The sequence below is a fragment of the Syngnathoides biaculeatus genome, chromosome 17 (genome assembly GCF_019802595.1).
Source record: "Syngnathoides biaculeatus isolate LvHL_M chromosome 17, ASM1980259v1, whole genome shotgun sequence".
NCBI classification, from domain to species: Eukaryota; Metazoa; Chordata; class Actinopteri; order Syngnathiformes; family Syngnathidae; genus Syngnathoides; species Syngnathoides biaculeatus.
The window spans coordinates 842310-862278 of NC_084656.1; the positions used below are offsets into that span (position 1 = coordinate 842310).

Here is a 19969-nt window from a genome sequence, read left to right on the forward strand (position 1 = left end):
CTCGTTCCCTCTCCTCGGCGCTGATTTTTTTTTTTTTTTTTTTTTTTTTTTTTTTGTGCCCAGGGGCTGCTGGTGGACGTTAAGAAGGGCCGACTTTCTCCTCGGTTGCCTGTATCCGCTATAAGGCGACGTATGGCGGTCTCTCCAGTTCACTCTCAGATGGCACCAAGTATCAGCTCCTCCTTGGTGAGTTCCCTGGCTTGACTCGGCCCATTTTCTCCTCTGCCACAACTAAACATGGGGTCGAGCATCACATCGAGACCAAGGGCCCCCGATTCACGCTAGACCCCGAGAAGCTAGTAGTCGCTAACTCCGAGTTTGCCAACATGCCGCCCACCTCCCGGGAAAGGTGGAGCCTGTCACCGCTTTTCCCCGTCCTCGCTTGGCTTGGGGGGCTCTCGAGGAGATTCTGGGGATGGTGATTTTCTATCACCGGTTCAACCGCTGGGCGGCCCGCACTATGCGCCCGCTGTATGAGGCTCTTAAGGGCAAGGCCCCCAACTAGGACATTGTATGGAGGGCCGAGAGGGTGGAAGCCTTTCGGGCCACGAAGGCCGCGCTGTGTCTGGCCGCTATGCTGGCCCACCCGTCCCCCGGGGCCCCCGTCGCTCTCACTACTGATGCATCGGACTACGCCGTTGGGGCCGTTTTCGGACAGTGGGTCAACTGATCCCCAGGGAACGCAAATGCAGCACATTCGATAGGGAGCTCCTCGGCCTATGGCTGGCGATCCGCCATTTCTGTTCCCTATTGGAAGGCTGTAGGTTTTATGCATTGTCATCGAAATGATCTCAATTTTGTTCTCATCAGATTTAACTATATTCTTCCAGTATTTAACTGTCCAAAAACATGCATTAATTTGAGACTCTAAATTGCCTTTAGGTGTGATTGTGAGTGCAATTGTTTCTCTCTATCTGCCCTGTGAATCGCTGGCAACCAGTTCGGGGTGTACCCCGCCTCCTGCCCAATGATAGCAGGGATAGGCGCCACCATTCCTGCGACCAATGTGAGGATAAATGGTTGGATGGGTGGATATACTGTGTGTGTATATATTTGCACTTAAAATCCAGAAAACAAGATCATAGAACCTTCACGATTATCCATCCATCCATCCATACAAAGGGTTATATCAGGCCTATTTCACTTTTCATTGAAAGTGATGAGTCATGGAATAAAATTAGATTTTCAGAAATCTTTCCAACAAATCATTTTTGTTCCAAAACCTCTAAATCCAAATTTTCTGCCAAACACCAACAACTTATCAAAATCAAATTAAAATGGTACTGTTTCATCAAATTAGGGTAAACAAACTTCTAAACACGCAAATTATGTCCGTGAAGACCTTCAAAGAAGTGGCACTCCGGTTTCTTCCCACATCCTAAAGACTTTCATTAATTGGAGACTCTAAATTGCCCCTAGGTTTGATTGTGAGTGTGACTGTTGTCTGGCTCTATGTGCCCAGCGATTAGATGGGAACCAGTTTAGGGCGTACCCTGCGTCCTGCCCGATTACAGCTGGGATTGGCTCCAGCACTCCCGCGACCTTTGTAAGGACAAGCTGTTCAGAGAATGGATGGATGAATGTTGATACTCAATTACTGACAATAATGTTGTTCTTTGATGGCTTTTAATATATTTTGCTGTTAATAATTGCTTGCTCTGTGGTTATAAGTCTATTAGTATTTTTTTTTGTTTGAGCAGTTTTGCTCATTTTTTCATTTGAGGAGAAACATTCTAATTTTGAGCAGCAATTTTTTTTTTTTTTGCATTGAGTCGCACAGGGACCTGTGGTTCGGTTTTTATGAATCTACAATACAATATGAAAGGGAAGTTGAATGTAGAGCTGCAATGTATGTATATTTTAGTACTCGAGTATCCCACTGAAAATTATATCAGACAATCGATTATATGGCTAAACTATATTTTGTTTGGTGAAAGAGCAATTACATACCTGACAACCTATAAAAATTCACTTCCAGAATTTGTCTGAATTTCCATATTTTCAAAATTGTTCAAGAACATTGTCATACCTAGCTAAATATTTGCAGCATTCATACCCTTTGCTACAACTATGCTTTACACGCTCAGGATTTTTGGGGCCGATCACTGATCAGCGAGTTTAAAGAACGATAACTGATCAATGATCCGATCACAACATGAAGGAATGTGTTTTCGGTTGTCTCTGGACTCAAGTACACAAGAAATGACTTGCTAACCATTAGTGAGTCTTCTCTGGACTTTTTTGGAACAACTTTAGCCAATTCGCTGCATCTTTTTCCAGACAGGTCTTCACTCTCTACAAAGTTCAGAGGATCAAGAGCTGGTACACAAGTTCAACAGCGAAAGAGGGGAGATTTGACACCGAGTGGCGCTTGTGTCAATTCATCTCACAGATTTATGATGGTTGTTATACAGCTCAGCACACACTGCAGGCCGCTTTTCGAGTTGTTGTTCTTGAACTGTCAGCCGTTTTACTCACCGCGTGAATTTGCCTCTTATTCTCGTAGGTGTTTACATTCTGCCTCAAGCTAACATGAACACAGCACTGCCAACACTCGCCAAGCAGGTTGAGAAAAAACACCCAGATTCACCGCTCATTATGCTAGGAGATTTTAACAAACTTAACCATGAACTCCCTAAATATAAGCAGCACGTAAAATGTCTGACAAGAACTCTAGACCACTTTTATACTTCCATTAAACATGTATATCTTAGCTCCCCTCGGCTCCCCTGATCACTGCTCATCCTTCTTAATACTTACATACAGGCAAGCACTTAAGTGCGCAAAGCCATTGGTAAAATCAGTGTTTTGTCTAAATCTTTTTCTGACACAATATGCTAGGACACAATCTTGTCTTTGTGGATTTTTATGAGAAAAGAAAGGAAAATCTTTGCAAAGAGAGGAAAGGTTACAGGTCTCGTTAGTTGTCACCCCACACACTAAAGAGCAGACTAAAAGTCCTTAGGTCATATATGGAGCTGGTAAAACCATCACATGAGGAACAGCCTGACCAGAAGAACTATAACTCACGACAGGATAAAACCTGTTTAAGTTAAAAGTAGAATTAATAGAACTAATATTTTGGATGTATGTAAAACACAAATCTACCAACACAGTTTCCCCCCTTTTGATTAATCCAACCTAATCAATCAGTAAACCCTACTGATTAAAATTATAAGCAGGTCGTTGTCAAGTACTGTATGTATCAAATTCAGGATGAGGAAAGTGAACCCTCTTTCTTTATCAGCACGAAGTCACAGTGCTTGACATCATGCTCGGTTGTGCTACATGAACTTGTTTCCTGACATCAGAGAGCAAGTTAGTTAAAGATTTGCAATACCTGATCATGTTGTCCTCGCAAAGCTGTGTGTCCATTGGCAAGCGTGGAGGATGCAGTGCAAAATTTGGAGGGCCTGCAAACAGGATCTAAAATGGAGACAGATTGCGCCTTGGATGCACACGCATCCTCCTATACAGTGAAGAAAATAAGTATTTGAACACCCTGCTATATTACAAGTTCTCCCACTTATAAATCATGGAGAGGTCTGAAATTTTCATCATCGGTGCATGTCCAACCTGAGAGAGATAATCTAAAAAGAAAAATCAATCTATCACAATGTATAATTTTTTTAACGATTTATTTGTGTGATACAGCTGCAAATAAGTATTTGAACACCTGAGAAAACAAATGTTAAAATTTGGTACAGTAGCCTTTGTTAGCAATTACAGAGGTCAAACAGTTCCTGTATTTGTGTGCACCAGGTTTGCACACACTGGAGGAGGGATTTTGGCCAACTCCTCCACACGGATCTTCTCTAGATCAGACATGTTTCTGCAGGGTTGAGAATTTTCCGCCAATCGGCGGATTTCCGACTTTTTCAGACCAAAATGACCATTCTCGAGATAAGCGCCAATCCGTTGAGAAAATTTCAGGGGGGTATCGTGCGCCTGCCTCTTGGTGGTGGGCTCCAAGCTGCAAGTTCAGCTTAGTGCAAGCACAAGCACAACTATCATATGCCGTTCTAACTTGCTCGGTAGTGGAAAGATTTGCATTTTGTGACATAAACATTAAAACCTGTTTGCGGCAGATTACTCGATTGGACAACAGAGTTATACAGTATAACGATCCAATCGTGTTAGTGGTTAATCGAGCTTCACCATTGCCATGTACATGTGTTCTCGGTTCTCAGAAATCTCAATGTAACTTGTTATAGCCAAGTAATGGCGTGTGGGACTTAGCGCGAACTGAGCGACAGTGTGTTCAAAGTTTTACGATGGCGAAAGTGTTAGAAAAAAAGGATGAAGATCGAGCGAGGGCTATTGACAAGGATGCTGGAATCAAAAACTGTTTCAGACGGGCATGGCTTGAAAAAAGTGTAACCGTGCTGATGGGACTGAAAATGGTATCAACGTGTCTAACCGAACACAGACAAAAAGTGGACATTCCCGGCAAAGTGCTGTGCACTCTGTGTTCCGATAGCAGCAAAAAATATCCAAGAGGAAATTCAACCCCCCACAACCCCACCAATCGACAGACATTTTCTGTGTTTTCCAAATTCTCATACCTGGTTTCTGGGCTGTCGCTGAGAAACACGAAGTGTTCACCAATGATAAATGTATAGTGGGTTGTCGGGACTGAATGTAACAAATAATGATTCCACAATATCTACTGGATGCGTAATTTCAATACCATTGGGTGTGGATGTCAGTATCAATCCCAATTTTATCATGAGATTCCTTACCAACGAATAGATTGTACATGTGGATGACACCACAAACAGATGCTTAAACCTATCTTTTATGAAACCCCCATTTGCATATATTGAGTAAAAAGATTGTTTGGTTGGAGCAAGAATAATGGGCTCAGAGGCCTTTATCACAAAATTTGAAGCACCCGAATCAACAAGGAAAGTAATGAGCATATTATTTGCCAAACACTGAACTGTGGGAAAGTTCATGTCGGCGGCAGTTATCAAAAGCGTGTGAATATCTGGTGGGTGGGCTGCAACTTTTTTGTCTAAAGTAATAATTCTATGATGAATCTCTGCATGCAATGTATCAGTAGCAAGTGGTTCTTCGTTGCAAAGAGCAGGTGTTGGATGCAGGTGTGTTTGTGTATCACTGGTAAATTGCGCTGTTCCGGGGCTTGTCAGGAATCAGACGCAACACCACGTGACCTGAGCCCCCCATACCTCCTCTGTCGGTCAGCAATGACATCTTGACATCTTTTCGGACAGTCTCTTTGCGAATGTCCCTTCTCTCTACAGTAGTGGCAAGTGCCATCATCAAAGTCACCACTCTCTCAGTTATCAAGTTATCAAGGCCTCTTATACCCCTTCCAACATTTCATGCCTCATCCACTGTGCCCTCTGCTTTGAAATTGTTCTTGAGCGATTGCAGTCATTGCTAGGTGTGCATTCAGCGATGGCTTTGGCAATTCCTCTTCTTTTTTCTTCCTCTGGTTGTATTCTTTAATCTCAGCATGTTTGGCATGTCGCATAACATCGCCTTCAGCCACCTTCATTGGGATGTGTCCACTCTTTTAGAGCATCTTTCATTTCCGGGTCTAAGTGACCGTCCGGACCAGGAACTCGATCATTGGCATGTGGAAGTTCAAATCCATCTTCGCCATCTGACTGGTAACTGATGGTGATGGTGATGGCGGACCCGGAGCACATTTTTTCTGTCCCACAACTGGAGGTGGAAAGCTGCCAGCAGGAACCATCTGAGCAGGCTGAGAACAGGAAGAAGAGCAGCAACTTGTGTGCTGGAGATGTGGGGCGGAGGGCACTGGCTGTCATCGTCGCTTGGTTGCTCAGGTTGCCGTTTGATTGCGGAGGATATGAGGGTACCCAGTCACTGATGTCGTCCTGACGTATTCCACCAGGCAAACTTGGATACGGTGTCACAGGAGATACACAGTTATGTTTCTTCAAACTCCTTTTCCTTTTTCACTTTTCCCTGATCTAAATTGTCTTTACCATTCTCTCCCTTATGAGCTTCTGTCAACCATATTTCCAGAAATTCTTCATTTTTCTCAATGTCTTCTAAATCCTTAATTTTAAATGTTTTGTTCTTCAAACTACTTTTCTCCTCCTCCAACCTTTCTTTGAAATGTGGTAACTGCCGGATGCTTAAACGTCCCATGACTGAAAAACCATAGTCAGTTACCCATTTCTCTACCCACACAATAGATTTCCCCCCATATTTCCCCTTAATATGGGTCATAATTGGTGATGTGTACACTGGTAAACACCTGTTTTTGCTCTTATCACTGTTTTGCTCTTATAAGTTGTTTTTCTCTTCCCACTCCCCATTTTATACAAGTGCTTCCCTTTATCACAATCTTCAAACATCTTTGAAATTGTCAGGGCCTCAAACCCCAAAATGTTGGGTCTTGGGGATACAAACCCCTGACTGTCAGATCTTGAGCCACCAACCACCTCACTGAAATTAAGCCCTGGAACGCTATCCCTCGCTATCAGGTCTTGTGGCACCGAACCCCTCACTGAATTTAAACCTTGGGCCTCGCACTCCACACTCTCTGGTCTTGCGGACTCGAACCCTCACTGAACTGTACTTATGGTACGGACTTGAACCTTGCCAATGGAACATGGGAAGGGCAACTACCAGTACCCCTGAATACAAAGACAAGATTGTTTCCACCAAAAATCAATAAATAAATACAAATTCTTTACTGTAATTTTTTGTTGCGGTTAATTTCGAATCCCGAGGTGATGGCCAATCCGGGAATGCAGCCGGGCAGTCCCCTGTCCTAATTCTTGGGTAAGAGCAGGACGAGTGTGCATCCCAGATGATCAGTCACTGGTCTGGAGAGCCTCTGTATTGGGAATCAAACCTGGAGTTCCACTTCTGACACCAAGACTTTTGACAAAATATTTGACACCATAAGCAAGGAGACAATCTTGTCTTTGTGGATGTTTATGACAAAAGAAAGGAAAATTTCTGCAAAGAGAGGAAAGGATGCAAGTCTTGTGAGTTGTCACACCTTACACTAAAAATCAGACCAAAAGTCCTTTGGTTATATTAAAGGGAGAGAGACAAAAATAGTGGGGGGAAAAAAAAAAACAAGACAGTTAACTATGTCCAGCTGGATACACTTGGAGCTGGTAAAAACATCACATGAGGAACAGCCTGACCCGGAGAACTAGAACTCATAGGATAAAACCTGTTAAAGGTAAAGGGAGAATTAATAGACCTAATATTCGGTGTGTATGCAAAACATAAATCGGCTAATACATCAGTTAAAAAGTGGACAAACGAGGCATAATTTTAACTTCAAAGCTGGTTTGACTGAACAGACTGGAGTGTCTTGAAAATTCAGTCCGCAGCCTTGATGAATCCACGGATGTTCTTACCGTGTATGTCAATTTCTGTGAGGAGCTGTGTGTACCAACAAAAACTTTTTGCACACTCAATTACAACAACCTGTGGTTTACAGCAAGACTAAGGCAACTCCGCCAAGGCTAAAGAGGTTGCATATTGTTGCGGAGATAGACCCCTCTAGAATCGCACTAGGAACCACCTGCAAAAGAAATTAACATTGCAAAGAGAGACGATGCAGCTAAACTGGCAAAACATCTTGGCGCTAATGACTCCAAATCTGTCTGGCACAGATTACAATTGCTCACTAATTACAAGCGACGCTCCCCCCCAGTAGAAACGAAGAGTGGGCTAGCCAACGACCTCAATAGCTTTTACTGGAGATTTAAAAAGGACACTATCACAAAGGTCACCCACCAAGCCGCACCACCGTCCACTCCATTGTTTAACATCCATGAAAGGGACGCGAGCCAGATCATACAACAAAAGATCAACAAACCGCCGGGCCCAGACCTTGTGTCCCCATCCTGTGGTCATGAAGTCCTTTGAACGTCTTGTGATAGACCACCTCAAGAGCGTCACAAGTCCCCAGCTGGACCCACTGCAGTATGCGTATCAACCTAACAATTCTGCGGATGATGCTGTCAACATGTGTCTGCACTTCATCCTTGAAATCTCAACAGAGAGGGAACCTATGCAAGAATCCTGTTTGTGGAATTCAGCTCTGCGTTTAACACCTTCATCCTTGAACTCCTCTCCTCCAAAATTCTCAAGCTCAGCGTCTCGTCTGCTGTCTCCCAGTGGATCGAAAACTTTCTGATGGGCAGGACCCTATTCACTACCAGCACCTGGGCACCTCAAGGTTGTCTCCTCTGCCCTCTGCTCTTCTCGCTCTACACAAACTACTGCATCTCGAGGCCCCGGGCTGTCGAAGTCCAGAGGTTTGCAGATGACACCACAGTCATTGCCTTCATCAAAGGTGCCTACAAGTCTTGGTATCAGCAGGTAGTGGTGAGAATGGAGCTTTGTTGTGGCCCACACAACCTGACGTTGAACACTCAAAGACTGTAGAGATGATTGTGGACTTCAGGAGGGATTCTTCACCACAGTTGACGCTGTACAGCAGTCTTGTGTCAACCGTCATGTCCTTCAAGTTCTAAGAAGCCGAAGGTTGAGAAGAGAACAATGTGGTGGATGCAGAGAAAGGAAGAATGTTGTGCGGCCTTTCGGGAAGAGGAGACAGATCAGTGGACAGGAGGAGACTGGACTACTACAGCCAAGGTGATCAGAGAGACAGGCCGGAGAGTACTTACTGTGTCTTCTGGTAAGAAAGGAGTGAAGGAGACTTGGTGGTGGAACCCCAAAATACAGGAAGTCATACAAGGAAAGAGGTTAGAGAAGAAGTGGGACACCGAAAGGACTGAGCGGAGGCCAAAGGTATACAGTGAGTAGGGCAAAGGTAGAGATGGCGAAAGCTAAAAGACGCATTATGACGACGTACACCAGTTTGGACACGAAAGAATGAGAAAAGGATCTCTACAGGTTGGCCAGACAGAAGGATAGAGATGGGAAGGATGAGCAGCAGATAAGTGTGATTAAGGATAGAGATGGAAATGTGATGACTGGTGCCAGTAGTGTGCTAAATAGATGGAAAGAATACTTTGAGAAGTTGATGAATGAAGAAAAGGAGAGAAAGAAGAATAGAAAGAGGAAAGTGTGATGGACCAGGAAGTGAAAATGATTAGATAGGGGGAAGTGAGAAAGGCACTCCAGAGGATGAAAAATAGAAAAGCAGTTGGTCCTGATAACATACCTTTGGAGGTATGGAAGCAATTTGGACAGGTGGCTGTGAGAATAATATTGATGAGCCACACAATTAAGTTATATGAAAGCGTACTCGAGGCTAGACTCAGGACAGAAGTAACAACAATGAAGAATGTATTGTGAGATTTTGGGGAACAACCTCTTTCCCTCAGTCGTGGCTGGGTCTTTCAACATGACAATGACCCAAACCACACAGCCAGAAAAACCAAGGATGGCTCCGGAAGAAACACATCAAGGTTCTGGCATGGTCTAGCCAGTCTCCAGACCTAAACCCAATTGAAAATCTTTGGAGGGAGCTGAAACTCTGTGTTTCTCAGTGACAGCCCAGAAACCGGTCTGATCTAGAGAAGATCTGTGTGGAAGAGTGGGCCAAAATCCCTCCTGCAGTGTGTGCAAACCTAGTGAACAACTACAGGAAACGTTTGACCTCTGTAATTGCAAACAAAGGCTACTGTACCAAATAACATTGGTTTTCTCAGGTGTTCAAATACTTATTTGTAGCTGTATCACACATATCTTCTTTTCCTTTCGGCTTGTCCTGTTAGGGGTCGCCACAGTGTGTCATCTTTTGCCATCTTAGCCTATCTCCTGCATCTTCCTCTCTCACCCCAAATTACCCTCGTGTCATTCCTCACCACATCCATCAACCTTCTCTTTGGTCTTCCTCTCGCTCTGAAGACTGAATATTCCATCACCAGTTTGCCAATGAGGTCTCCAGGTATTGAGGGAAACACCTACCAGCACACTGAGTGTGTTGCCCTCCTTGGTCACGCTAAACTTGCTATTTAATAGAATGATAATAAAACACTGTTACTGTTGCGTTTTATCTGTTCTTCACCATCAAATCAGTTTGATTGTTGTTGTGATTACACATCAAAGTACTGTAATTTCTCAAGTATAATACCCACTGAACACCCCCCCAAATTTCCCTTTTGCAGCAGATTTTTCCTTGTACCAATGTATAATACTGCCCCACAGCCCCTCGGGCTCCCACCCAACAATGGCTGGTAGAAGTATTATGCATAGTAACATTTTATTTTTCTAAGAAATTAGTCATGGGGAAAGCACACCTGGTGAAACCCTACATCAGTATGTGAATCATCTTGATTAGCCAATTATGTAAAAACAAGGAATTTGAATTTGTCTCCGGTAGTTGCTGCCACCCTAGTTCGAGTGGCGTGCTCGTCCTCAAGGGTGGATAGACTGCTGCCAACAATTCGTTCAGCAGTTTTGATGGTTGTTGCAGTCAATGTTTGTCCTTTTTGTGGCTGCCCCAAACATGACTGTGATGGAGGTACAAAGTACTGATTCGATGACTGCTGCGTAGAACTTTCTCGGCAGTTCTTGTGGCAGGCCGTGCATCCTCAGCAGTCTCAAGAAGTACACCCTTTGCTAGGATTATTCGAGGATGGAATTGTCTCCCACTTAAGATCCTGAGACTGTAATTCCCAAGAACTAGAAGTTTTCAACGGTTGACAAAAAACAGTTAGACAGCGTGAGAGGCACCTGAAGTCCACAATCATTTCTACAGTGCTTTCAGCAACACATTGTATTGGTCTCTCCAAACCTCCAGCCTCACTACTTGTTGTCCTTGTCCTTGTTCTTGTCGCAGACTTGTTGCCGTCTTTGATGAGCTGAATGACTGTGGTGTCATCTGTGAACTTCAGGGTTTTGACAACTGGGTCCCATACGGTGTAGTAGTTTGTATGAGAAGAGCAGCAGGGAGAGGACACAACCTTTTAGTGTCCCGGAGCTGATGGTGTGTTTGAATGAGTTGTAGATCCATTGAGAGATGTTAGGCATGATGCTGAGTTAGAGAAACTTGGAGGAGTTCGGGGATAATGGTCTTGAATGGAGAGCTGAAATCCAAGGAACAGGATCCTTGCATAGGTTCCCTCACTCTTGAGGTGGTCAAGGATGAAGTGCAGACACATGTTGACCTTTTAGCTTGGTAGGCAAACTGCAGTTGGTCCAGCTGGGGACTTGCGACGCTCTTGAGGTAGACCTGAGCATTTCAACTTAATATTCTAGTATTCCTTGTTTTTATTATAGGTCGTCATTCTCTTGTTTATTTAAAATACCCTAGTGTGAATAAATTTGGCATTATTATTACTTATAACTGAAAATAATAAAATTGTGTTGCAAGTTATGTGACCAACGCACATGAAGACTGAACCTTCTTCTTCTGCTTTTCCTTTTGGCTTGTCCTGTTAGGGGTCGCCACAGCGTGTCATTTTTTTCCATCTTAGCCTATCTCCTGCATCTTCCTCTCTAACCCCAACTGCCCTCATGCCTTCCCTCACCACATCCATAAACCTTCTCTTTGGTCTTCCTCTCGCTCTTTTGCCTGGCAGCTCCATCCTCAGCACCCTTCTACCAATATACTCACTCTCTCGCCTCTGAACATGTCCAAACCATCGAAGCCTGCTCTCTCGAATCTTGTCTCCAAAACATCCAGCTTTGGCTGTCCCTCTAATGAGCTCATTTCTAATCCTATCCAACATGGTCACTCCGAGCGAGAACCTCAACATCTTCATTTCTGCCACCTCCATTTCTGCTTCCTGTTGTTTCTTCAGTGCCACCGTCTCTAATCCGTACATCATGGGCGGCCTCACCACTGTTTTGTAAACTTTGCCCTTCATCCTAGCAGACACTCTTCTGTCACATAACACACCAGACACCTTTCGCCAGCTGTTCCAACCTGCTTGGACCTGTTTCTTCACTTCCTTACCACACTCACCATTGCTCTGGATTGTTGACCCTAAATATTTGAAGTCGTCCACCCTCGCTATCTCTTCTCCCTGTAGCCTCACTCTTCCCCCTCCACTTTTCTCATTCACGCACATATATTCTGTTTTACTTCGGCTAATCTTCATTCCTCTCCTTTCCAGTGCATGTCTCCATCTCTCTAATTGTTCCTCTGCATGCTCCCTGCTTTCACTGCATATCACAATATCATCTGCGAACATCATGGTCCAAGGGGATTCCAGTCTAACCTCATCTGTCAGCCTATCCATTACCACTGCAAACAGGAAGGGGCTCAGACCTGATCCCTGATGCAGTCCCACCTCCACCTTAAATTCCTCTGTCACACCTCAGGCACACCTCACCATTGTTCTGCTGCCATCATACATGTCCTGTACTATTTTAACGTACTTCTCTGCCACACCAGACTTACGCAAGCAGTACCACAGTTCCTCTCTTGGTACTCTTGTCATAGGCTTTCTCTAGATCCACACAGACACAATGTAGCTCCTTCTGACCTTCTCTTTACTTTTCCACGAGCATCCTCAAGGCAAATAATGCATCTGTGGTACTCTTTCTAGGCATGAAACCATACTGTTGCTCGCAGATACTTACTTCTGTCCTGAGTCTAGCCTCCACTACTCTTTCCCATAACTTCATTGTGTGGGTCATCAACTTTATTCCTCTATAGTTCCCACAGCTCTGAACATCCCCTTTGTTCTTAAAAATGGGAACTAGAACACTTTTCCTCCATTCTTCAGGCATCTTTTCACCCGCTGAAATTCTGTTGAATAAGTTGGTCAAAAACTCCACAGCCATCTCTCCAAATTGCTTCCATACCTCTACCGGTATGTCATCAGGACCAACTGCCTTTCCATTTTTCATCCTTTGTAGTGCCTTTCTGACTTCCCCCTTAGTAATCATTTCCACTTCCTGGTCCTTCACTCTTGCCTCTTCAACTCTTCCTTCTCTCTCATTTTCTTCATTCATCAACTTCTCAAAGTATGCTTTCCATCTATTTAGCACACTACTGGCACCAGTCAACACATTTCCATCTCTATCCTTAATCACCCTAACCTGCTGCACATCCTTCCCATCTCTATCCCTCTGTCTGGCCAACCTGTAGAGATCCTTTTCTCCTTCTTTCGTGTCCAACCTGGTGTACATGTCTTCATATGCCTCTTGTTTTGCCTTTGCCAGCTCTACCTTTGCCCTACGTCGCATCTCGATGTACTCCTTTCGCCTCTCTTCAGTCCTCTCAGTATCCCACTTCTTCTTCGCTGATCTCTTTCCTTGTATGACTCCCTGTATTTTGGGGTTCCACCACCAAGTCTCCTTCTCCCCTTTCCTACCAGATGACACACCAAGTACTCTCCTGCCTGTCTCTTTGATCACCTTGGCTGTCGTCGTCCAGTCTTCCGGGAGCTTCGGTTGTCCATCGAGAGCCTGTCTCACCTCTTTCCGGAAGGCCGCACAACATTCTTCCTTTCTCAGCTTCCACCACATGGTTCTCTGCTCTACCTTTGTCTTCTTAATCTTCCTACCCACCACCAGAGTCATCCTACATACAACCATCCTATGCTGTCGAGCTACACTCTCCCCTACCACTAATTTACACTCAGTAACCTCCTTCAGATTACATCGTCTGCACAAAATATAATCTACCTGTGTGGTTCTACCTCCGCTCTTGTAGGTCACTATATGTTCCTCCCTTTTCTGGAAATAAGTGTTCACTACAGCCATCTCCATCCTTTTTGCAAAGTCCACCACCATCTGTCCCTCAAAGTTCCTTTCCTGGATGCCGTACTTACCCATCACTTCTTCATCGCCCCTGTTTCCTTTACCAATATGTCCGTTACAATCTGCACCAATCGCAACTCTCTCGCTGTCTGGGATGCTCAGAACTACTTCATCTAGTTCCTTCCAGAATTTCTCTTTCAAGTCTACGTCACATCCTACCTGTGGGGCATAGCCGCTAACCACATTATACATAACACCCTCAATTTCAAATTTTAGTCTCATCACTCAATCTGATACTCTTTTCACCTCCAAGACATTCTTAGCCAGCTCTTCCTTTAAAATAACCCCTACTCCATTTCTCTTCCCATCTACTCCGTGATAGAATAATTTAAACCCTGCTCCCAAACTTCTAGCCTAACAACCTTTCCACCTGCTCTCTTGGATGCACAGAATATCAACCTTTCTCCTAATCATCATGTCAACCAACTCCTGAGCTTTTCCTGTCATAGTCCCAACATTCAAAGTCCCTACACTCTGTTGTAGGCTCTGTGCATTCCTCTTTTTCTTCTGACGCTGGATCCGGTTTCCTCCTCTTCTTTGTCTTCGACCCACAGTAGCTGAATTTCCACTGACGCCCTGCAGGTTAGCAGTGCCGGGGGCGGGCATTGTTAACCCGGGCCACGACCGATCCGGTATGGGATTCTTTAGATGAACGCTCATATTTGTTTGGCACAGTTTTTACGCCGGATGCCCTTCCTGACGCAACCCTCTGCATTTATCCGAGCTTGGGACCGGCCTACAGATTGCACTTCCTTGTGCCCCCATAGGGCTGCATTTGCTGTATCACACAAATAAATCTTTAAAAAAAATAATACATTGTGTTTTCTAGATTTTTCTTTTTAGATTATCTCTCGCACAGTGGACATGCACCTACAATGAAAATTTCAGACCCCTTCATGATTTTGTAAGTGGGAGAACTTGCACTATAGCAGCGTGTTCAAATACTTTCTTTCTTCACTGTATCTGCGAGCAACAATATATTTTCATGCCTAGAAAGTGTACCACAGATGTTTGCCATGAGGATGCCAGCGGAAAAACACACGAGAAGGTCAGAAGGAGCTACATTGTGTCTTTGTGGATCTAGAGGAAGCCTATGACAGAGTGCCAAGCGAGGAACTGTTGTCCTGCATACGTAAATCTGGTGTGGCAGAGGAATATCTCAGAATAGTACAAAACAAAAATAACATAATGTACAATATTCAAGCCTATGCATTTGTCCGAAAGAGCTCTGTCTGAATTCCTTATAACGCGAACATTACATTGGCGAGGAGGAGCAAACAGAATCATGGCCAGTGTCAAAAGAAATGTGTAACAAGGAGGAAAGACGGACTAGGAGGAAATAAGGATAAGGGTGTACTATCGAGATGCTGCAACTAACGCCTAAGAAGCTAAAGCTAATAATGTTTGATGTTTAGAATGTTCTGATGTGTTTGATGCTTTCCTGAGCAGTTGGTTTAGATGTAGATCTTGTGTGATGACTAGCATTCAAAAAAATATTCCCTGAAGATGTTTACGAAGGATATCACAAAGCCATATATTGATCATGTAGTCACATGAAGACTACTACCCTGTTAGATCTGTTTGTACACTCATACACTTGTGACTGATGTTTATTTAGAATGAACCAACTTCAACATACATGCAATTCATGTCTAAACAATATTGGTTTTGTAGCACATACATGACTACTGTACTTTGCTGGTTTGATGCAAAACAAGTACACAGGCAACCTAATAACATTCATATTAGGGGCCAACATTCAACACTTCTTTAACCACATTACTACTACAGAAATAATTTTACACTTTCTGGACTACATTTTTCATTTCATAATTTGAGATTGTACATGAATGGAAAAAAAAGTGAAATAAAGTCTGTGGTTGGACAACCCCTACATGTCATAACCACATTATTGTGTTACAAGAAAGAAAATAATACTGAAAGCTAGTTCCATTATTTACTGATTTTTGTTAGTCAACCGGGGCAAATGTTTTTGCACAATAAGGTTCTTTCATGGTCGCTCCTTTAATGCACTGTTCTGCGGGATATTTTGAGGCAGATAGATGCTAAACCCTGGGGACGTCAGGGGCGGGGTAAGCCTGTTTCCGGGTCTGGCTGTGAAAGCTGGCACATATCCAAATTTTGCTTGGATTTCTAAAATGTTCTTTATTTTTACTTTTTCTTCCTCAATTAATGTCCAAAATATATGTAATAACAATATTACTTCAGATTGGAGGGTTTTTTGTACATAGAATTTCTGGACAAAGTCCTCCTTTCAGTTCACATTCACTCAACACATCCACTGAAGTACTCTTGCGTTCTTGTTGTCATTCATTTGTAACTAGAAAATGCGGGGAGAGTTTAAAAAAAAAAACAACTTTGCGTGGAGCAAACTCAGCTATCGTCCGTCCTTCATTGTCTGCTTACATCCAGCTCGGCTCTCCAGGCAGAGTGACATTTCTGCAACTTTTCTGTCACAACACTAATTGGCATCCATACTGTACTGTGCTGTTATGTTAATTCTACTGATTTAACACCAATATCTAAGTTATTGGTTCATGTTGATAATCCAGTAATATGTGTGGCATCCATTACCAAGTTATGTGTACAATTCAGGTAATGCTTTTTTTTTGGTAATGTGCATAAGTGTTATTCCTGCCACTTGGCAGCTGATTTTCTGAGAATTGCCACAGCAAAGCTCACACCCAACTGTGATGGACTCTCAAAAAAGAAGTGATCGATAAAACAGCACTTTTCCCAGTTAATCTTAATATTAAGACTACAATCCCCTCTTATTTATTTTTAAATCGAAACATTTTGTTCTTTCTTTGACCACCTGTCAAATTCTAAAAGTCAATGTGGTGTCTGGGCTAAAACGTTTGCCCACCCTTGCTCTGGATTGGTCCTCCTTTTTAAGGTGTTCCAACGACAAGGGGTTCACACTCCTGAACCTCGCTGGTGAGGTCTATTCTTGGCCTGTTGGAAGTGGAATCTCTGATACAGGAATAACAAATTGTTTGTTGTCCTGGCTGTGGAACAGTGGACCAGTACTACACCCTTGGCAGGGTCCTCGAGGTTGCACAGGAGTTCACCAACCACTCTCTGTTTTCGCTTGAGTTCTGTAAGGGGTCTTTTGGGAGTATGGGGCACCAAATCCTCCGATACTGGCCTTCTTTGTGAGGTGTTCAGGATATGTCCCACTGAAAAGACACCCCAGGAACAACCCAGGACACGCCGGAGAGACTATGTCTCTGCTTGCCTGGGACACCTCGGGATCTACCTGAAATAGCTTGATGAAGTGGCTGGGCATTATACGCTGTTGATGGATGGATGGATGGATGGATGGATGGATGGACGGACGTATTGATGATCCCCAAGACTTTTAGGAAGATACTCTGTGGTGTCTAAGACAAAAGTAGAGCTTTTTGGAAGGTCTGTGTTTCATTACATTTGGCATAAAAGTGATTCCAGGTTGTGATGACTATGTATATTTTTAGTTATTTATTCTTTATTCTCTTCATTTTCTTTCTTACATGCTTTCTTTGTGACGCAAACCTTTTTTTTATGTTCTGAAAAAATGGGACTTTAATACGTCATCAGACGCGGATCTTTCTGGAACTTTCGAGAAGTCCCTATTTAAGGACGAGGTGGCTTTCGACGGGGCTTCTTACAACCACTGCTGCTTTGAACATGTTACAATTTGCTTTGTGCCAAACTGCCTTCTGCCTCTCGTCTTTTGAACATTTCTGGAACATCCGCTGGATATAACATTCGCCTCCTTGGACATTCGTTTAGAGTGTGGAAACTATACGTTGTTTGGCTTGTTAGCTTGTGTTACACATAACTGAACTGTCTTTGCACCTCTAGTTTGTGTTAGTTTATTGAATTGTGTGTTATTAAATTGTCTTAAATACATACAACTGCTTTGTTTTATTTTGCTGGTTTGACCAAGGGGATTTATTCTAATTTCACATGTAACAAGGTAAAGCACATCAATCCAATGGTAAAATATGGTGGCGGTAGTGTGATAGTCTTTGGATGTTTTGCTACTTCAAGACCTGGAAGAACCTGTGACAAATAAAATGAATTCTGCTGTCTACCAAAAAAAAAAAAAAAAAAAACCCCAGGAATATAATGGAAAAGTCCATGGCCATCTGGACATGACCTTAAGCAGAAATGAACTTGAGATGTGCAGCAGGACAATGATCCATACATGACACACCAGCAAGTCCACTTCACAGTAGCTGAAGGAAAAATAATGGAAAAATAGAATGAAGACCAGAGTGGCCTTTTCAAATCTCTGAGCTGAATTCTTTTGAGTTGCTGAGGCATGACTTTGAAAAGGTGGTTGATCCTCAAAAACCCTCTAGCGTGGCTGTATTTACATTTCTGAAAAGATAAGTCATGCAAAATTCCTCCACACCGCTGCAAGAGACTTATTGCAAGTTATCACAAATACTTGATGGCAATTGTTGCCGCTAAGAGTGGCCCAAAACTTATTAGGTATTATGAGGTAATCACTTTTTCCACACAGCGCCATGAAGGTTTAGATTTTTTTTCTCTGGTTAATTGCCACCTTCATTTAAAAACCTATTTTGTTGACTTGTGTTTAAATTTGTTGAGTGAAATGTGACAAATGTGCAAACTAGAGTGGTACCGCTACTTAAGAACGTTTCTTACAATGAAAAATTCAGGTCACGAAACACCTCCTCTGAAAATGGTCCCCAGTTACGACGGAAAATTCAGGATAAGAAGGGCAAAAATAGATGCTGTTTTTCACTGCCCCCAAATTCCACTGAATGTAAGTAAACATCTTGCATCTTGGTTTGAAAGTGGCGCGATAGAGCTTCTCTTGCATTGACTATTGCCCAGCGTCTTCCTGGCATTTCATTGGCTTGGATGGGTCTCAGTCCTTACGCATGATGCTTCTCCTTTCCTTTTCGACCCTTGAGGGAAACCAGATCACACGCTCGTGCTTTCACACGTGTTGTCACAGGCTGGCGCACATTGGTAAAGTACAACTTTTTGGTGAAATTTTCATTTGTGTTTTTTGCAAGTTTATTCATCTTTCTTGACCCTGGGGCCCAAGAATCTAAGTGTTCTGCGTACATTCGTACATGTAATCTCTTAGCTGTCAAATATTTGCCTCCTCCTCCATCCCCCACCATGCGTTTCGCTTCTCATTCGCATTGCTCTTCGCATCGTCTCCCAATGCTAAAGATATATGAGCATAATTTTTATTGTTCTTTACATTATGTACTTTAAATGCTTTTTTTGGGGGGGGGTCTTGGAATGGATTAGGCTATTTACATGTAAAAACCACTTCTCCTTGTGGTAATTTCATAAGTAGTGGTACCACTGCAAATAGACAGGAAGGGTAAACACTTTCACACCAATGTATCTAAAAGAGAGCTTAGGATATATTGGCAAGTGGTAGATTCAGAAACCAAAACTGAATTATTTTCTGTTTTTTTTTTTCACAAAGGGAAAGAAATGGCCTTCTTGGACAATCCAGCTATTATTTTGGCCCACATCAGACAGTCTCATGTTACCAGTGATGATACAGGAATGTGCGAAATGGTCCTAATTGACCAGGATGTGGATCTGGAAAAGTGCCATCTGGCTCTGATACATGGTAGCAGCAATGAGTCAGCAATGTTAAGTTCATTAAATGAGGGGTTCGGCGCCATTCTGGACAGTCACACTTGCGATCTCTCCCAGTCTATGGATATCACCTCCAGCTGGGATTTTGGCATCCGTCGTCGCTCCAACACAGGTAAATTTATTTTAGGCATTATCTGATTATCAAGACAAGGTTTTTGTGATGGCTTCCTTGGACTGATCCATGCAAAGACATCCAGAAATCCTGCTTTGCTACTGATTGAAGGGTTTGTGTGACCAATCTGGATCAGATTTAAACTATTACTGACAATGCGTAGTCCCTTGAAGTGATTCCAGATTACGAGTAGTTTGGAAAAAAAAAAAAAATTGAATGCAGACAAAACTATGCACTGAAATGGGGCTTTAGCCTTGACGAGTTACGTTCCAAAGCATCAATCTTATGAAAATTATGTGCTCCCTGATGGAGCGTGCGTCTGAAAATTCAATCTTTCATTTTTGCTCAATTGAATAATCCCAGACACATTGGTCCAATCTCTGAAAAGATATACTTCCAATATACTCAGGTCACTTTGTAGGGACTGCAGTAAAATGCAAACCAATTTGTGTGCTATTGATGGTTGCACTAGGGCAATGC

The 19969-nt window shown here is 43.1% G+C and overlaps 1 protein-coding gene across 14 annotated transcripts in view; it reads left to right on the top strand.

The window, feature by feature from the left end:
* Positions 1-19969, top strand: part of mapkap1 (MAPK associated protein 1) — a 101320-nt gene that overhangs the window by 13243 nt on the left and 68108 nt on the right. For 4 of the 14 annotated variants that reach the window (XM_061847632.1, XM_061847633.1, XM_061847635.1 and 1 more), the window contains 2 exons: positions 64-186; positions 19199-19489. The exons of 1 other annotated variant lie outside the window; for it this stretch is intronic. In XM_061847632.1, coding sequence (XP_061703616.1) covers positions 19207-19489 — 283 coding nt within the window. In that variant the 5' untranslated portion in view covers positions 64-186; positions 19199-19206. Of the gene's footprint in view, positions 1-63; positions 187-2280; positions 2403-19198; positions 19490-19969 lie in introns of those variants that run through there. 9 more of the 14 variants (XM_061847636.1, XM_061847630.1, XM_061847631.1 and 6 more) reach the window with 4 other exon arrangements.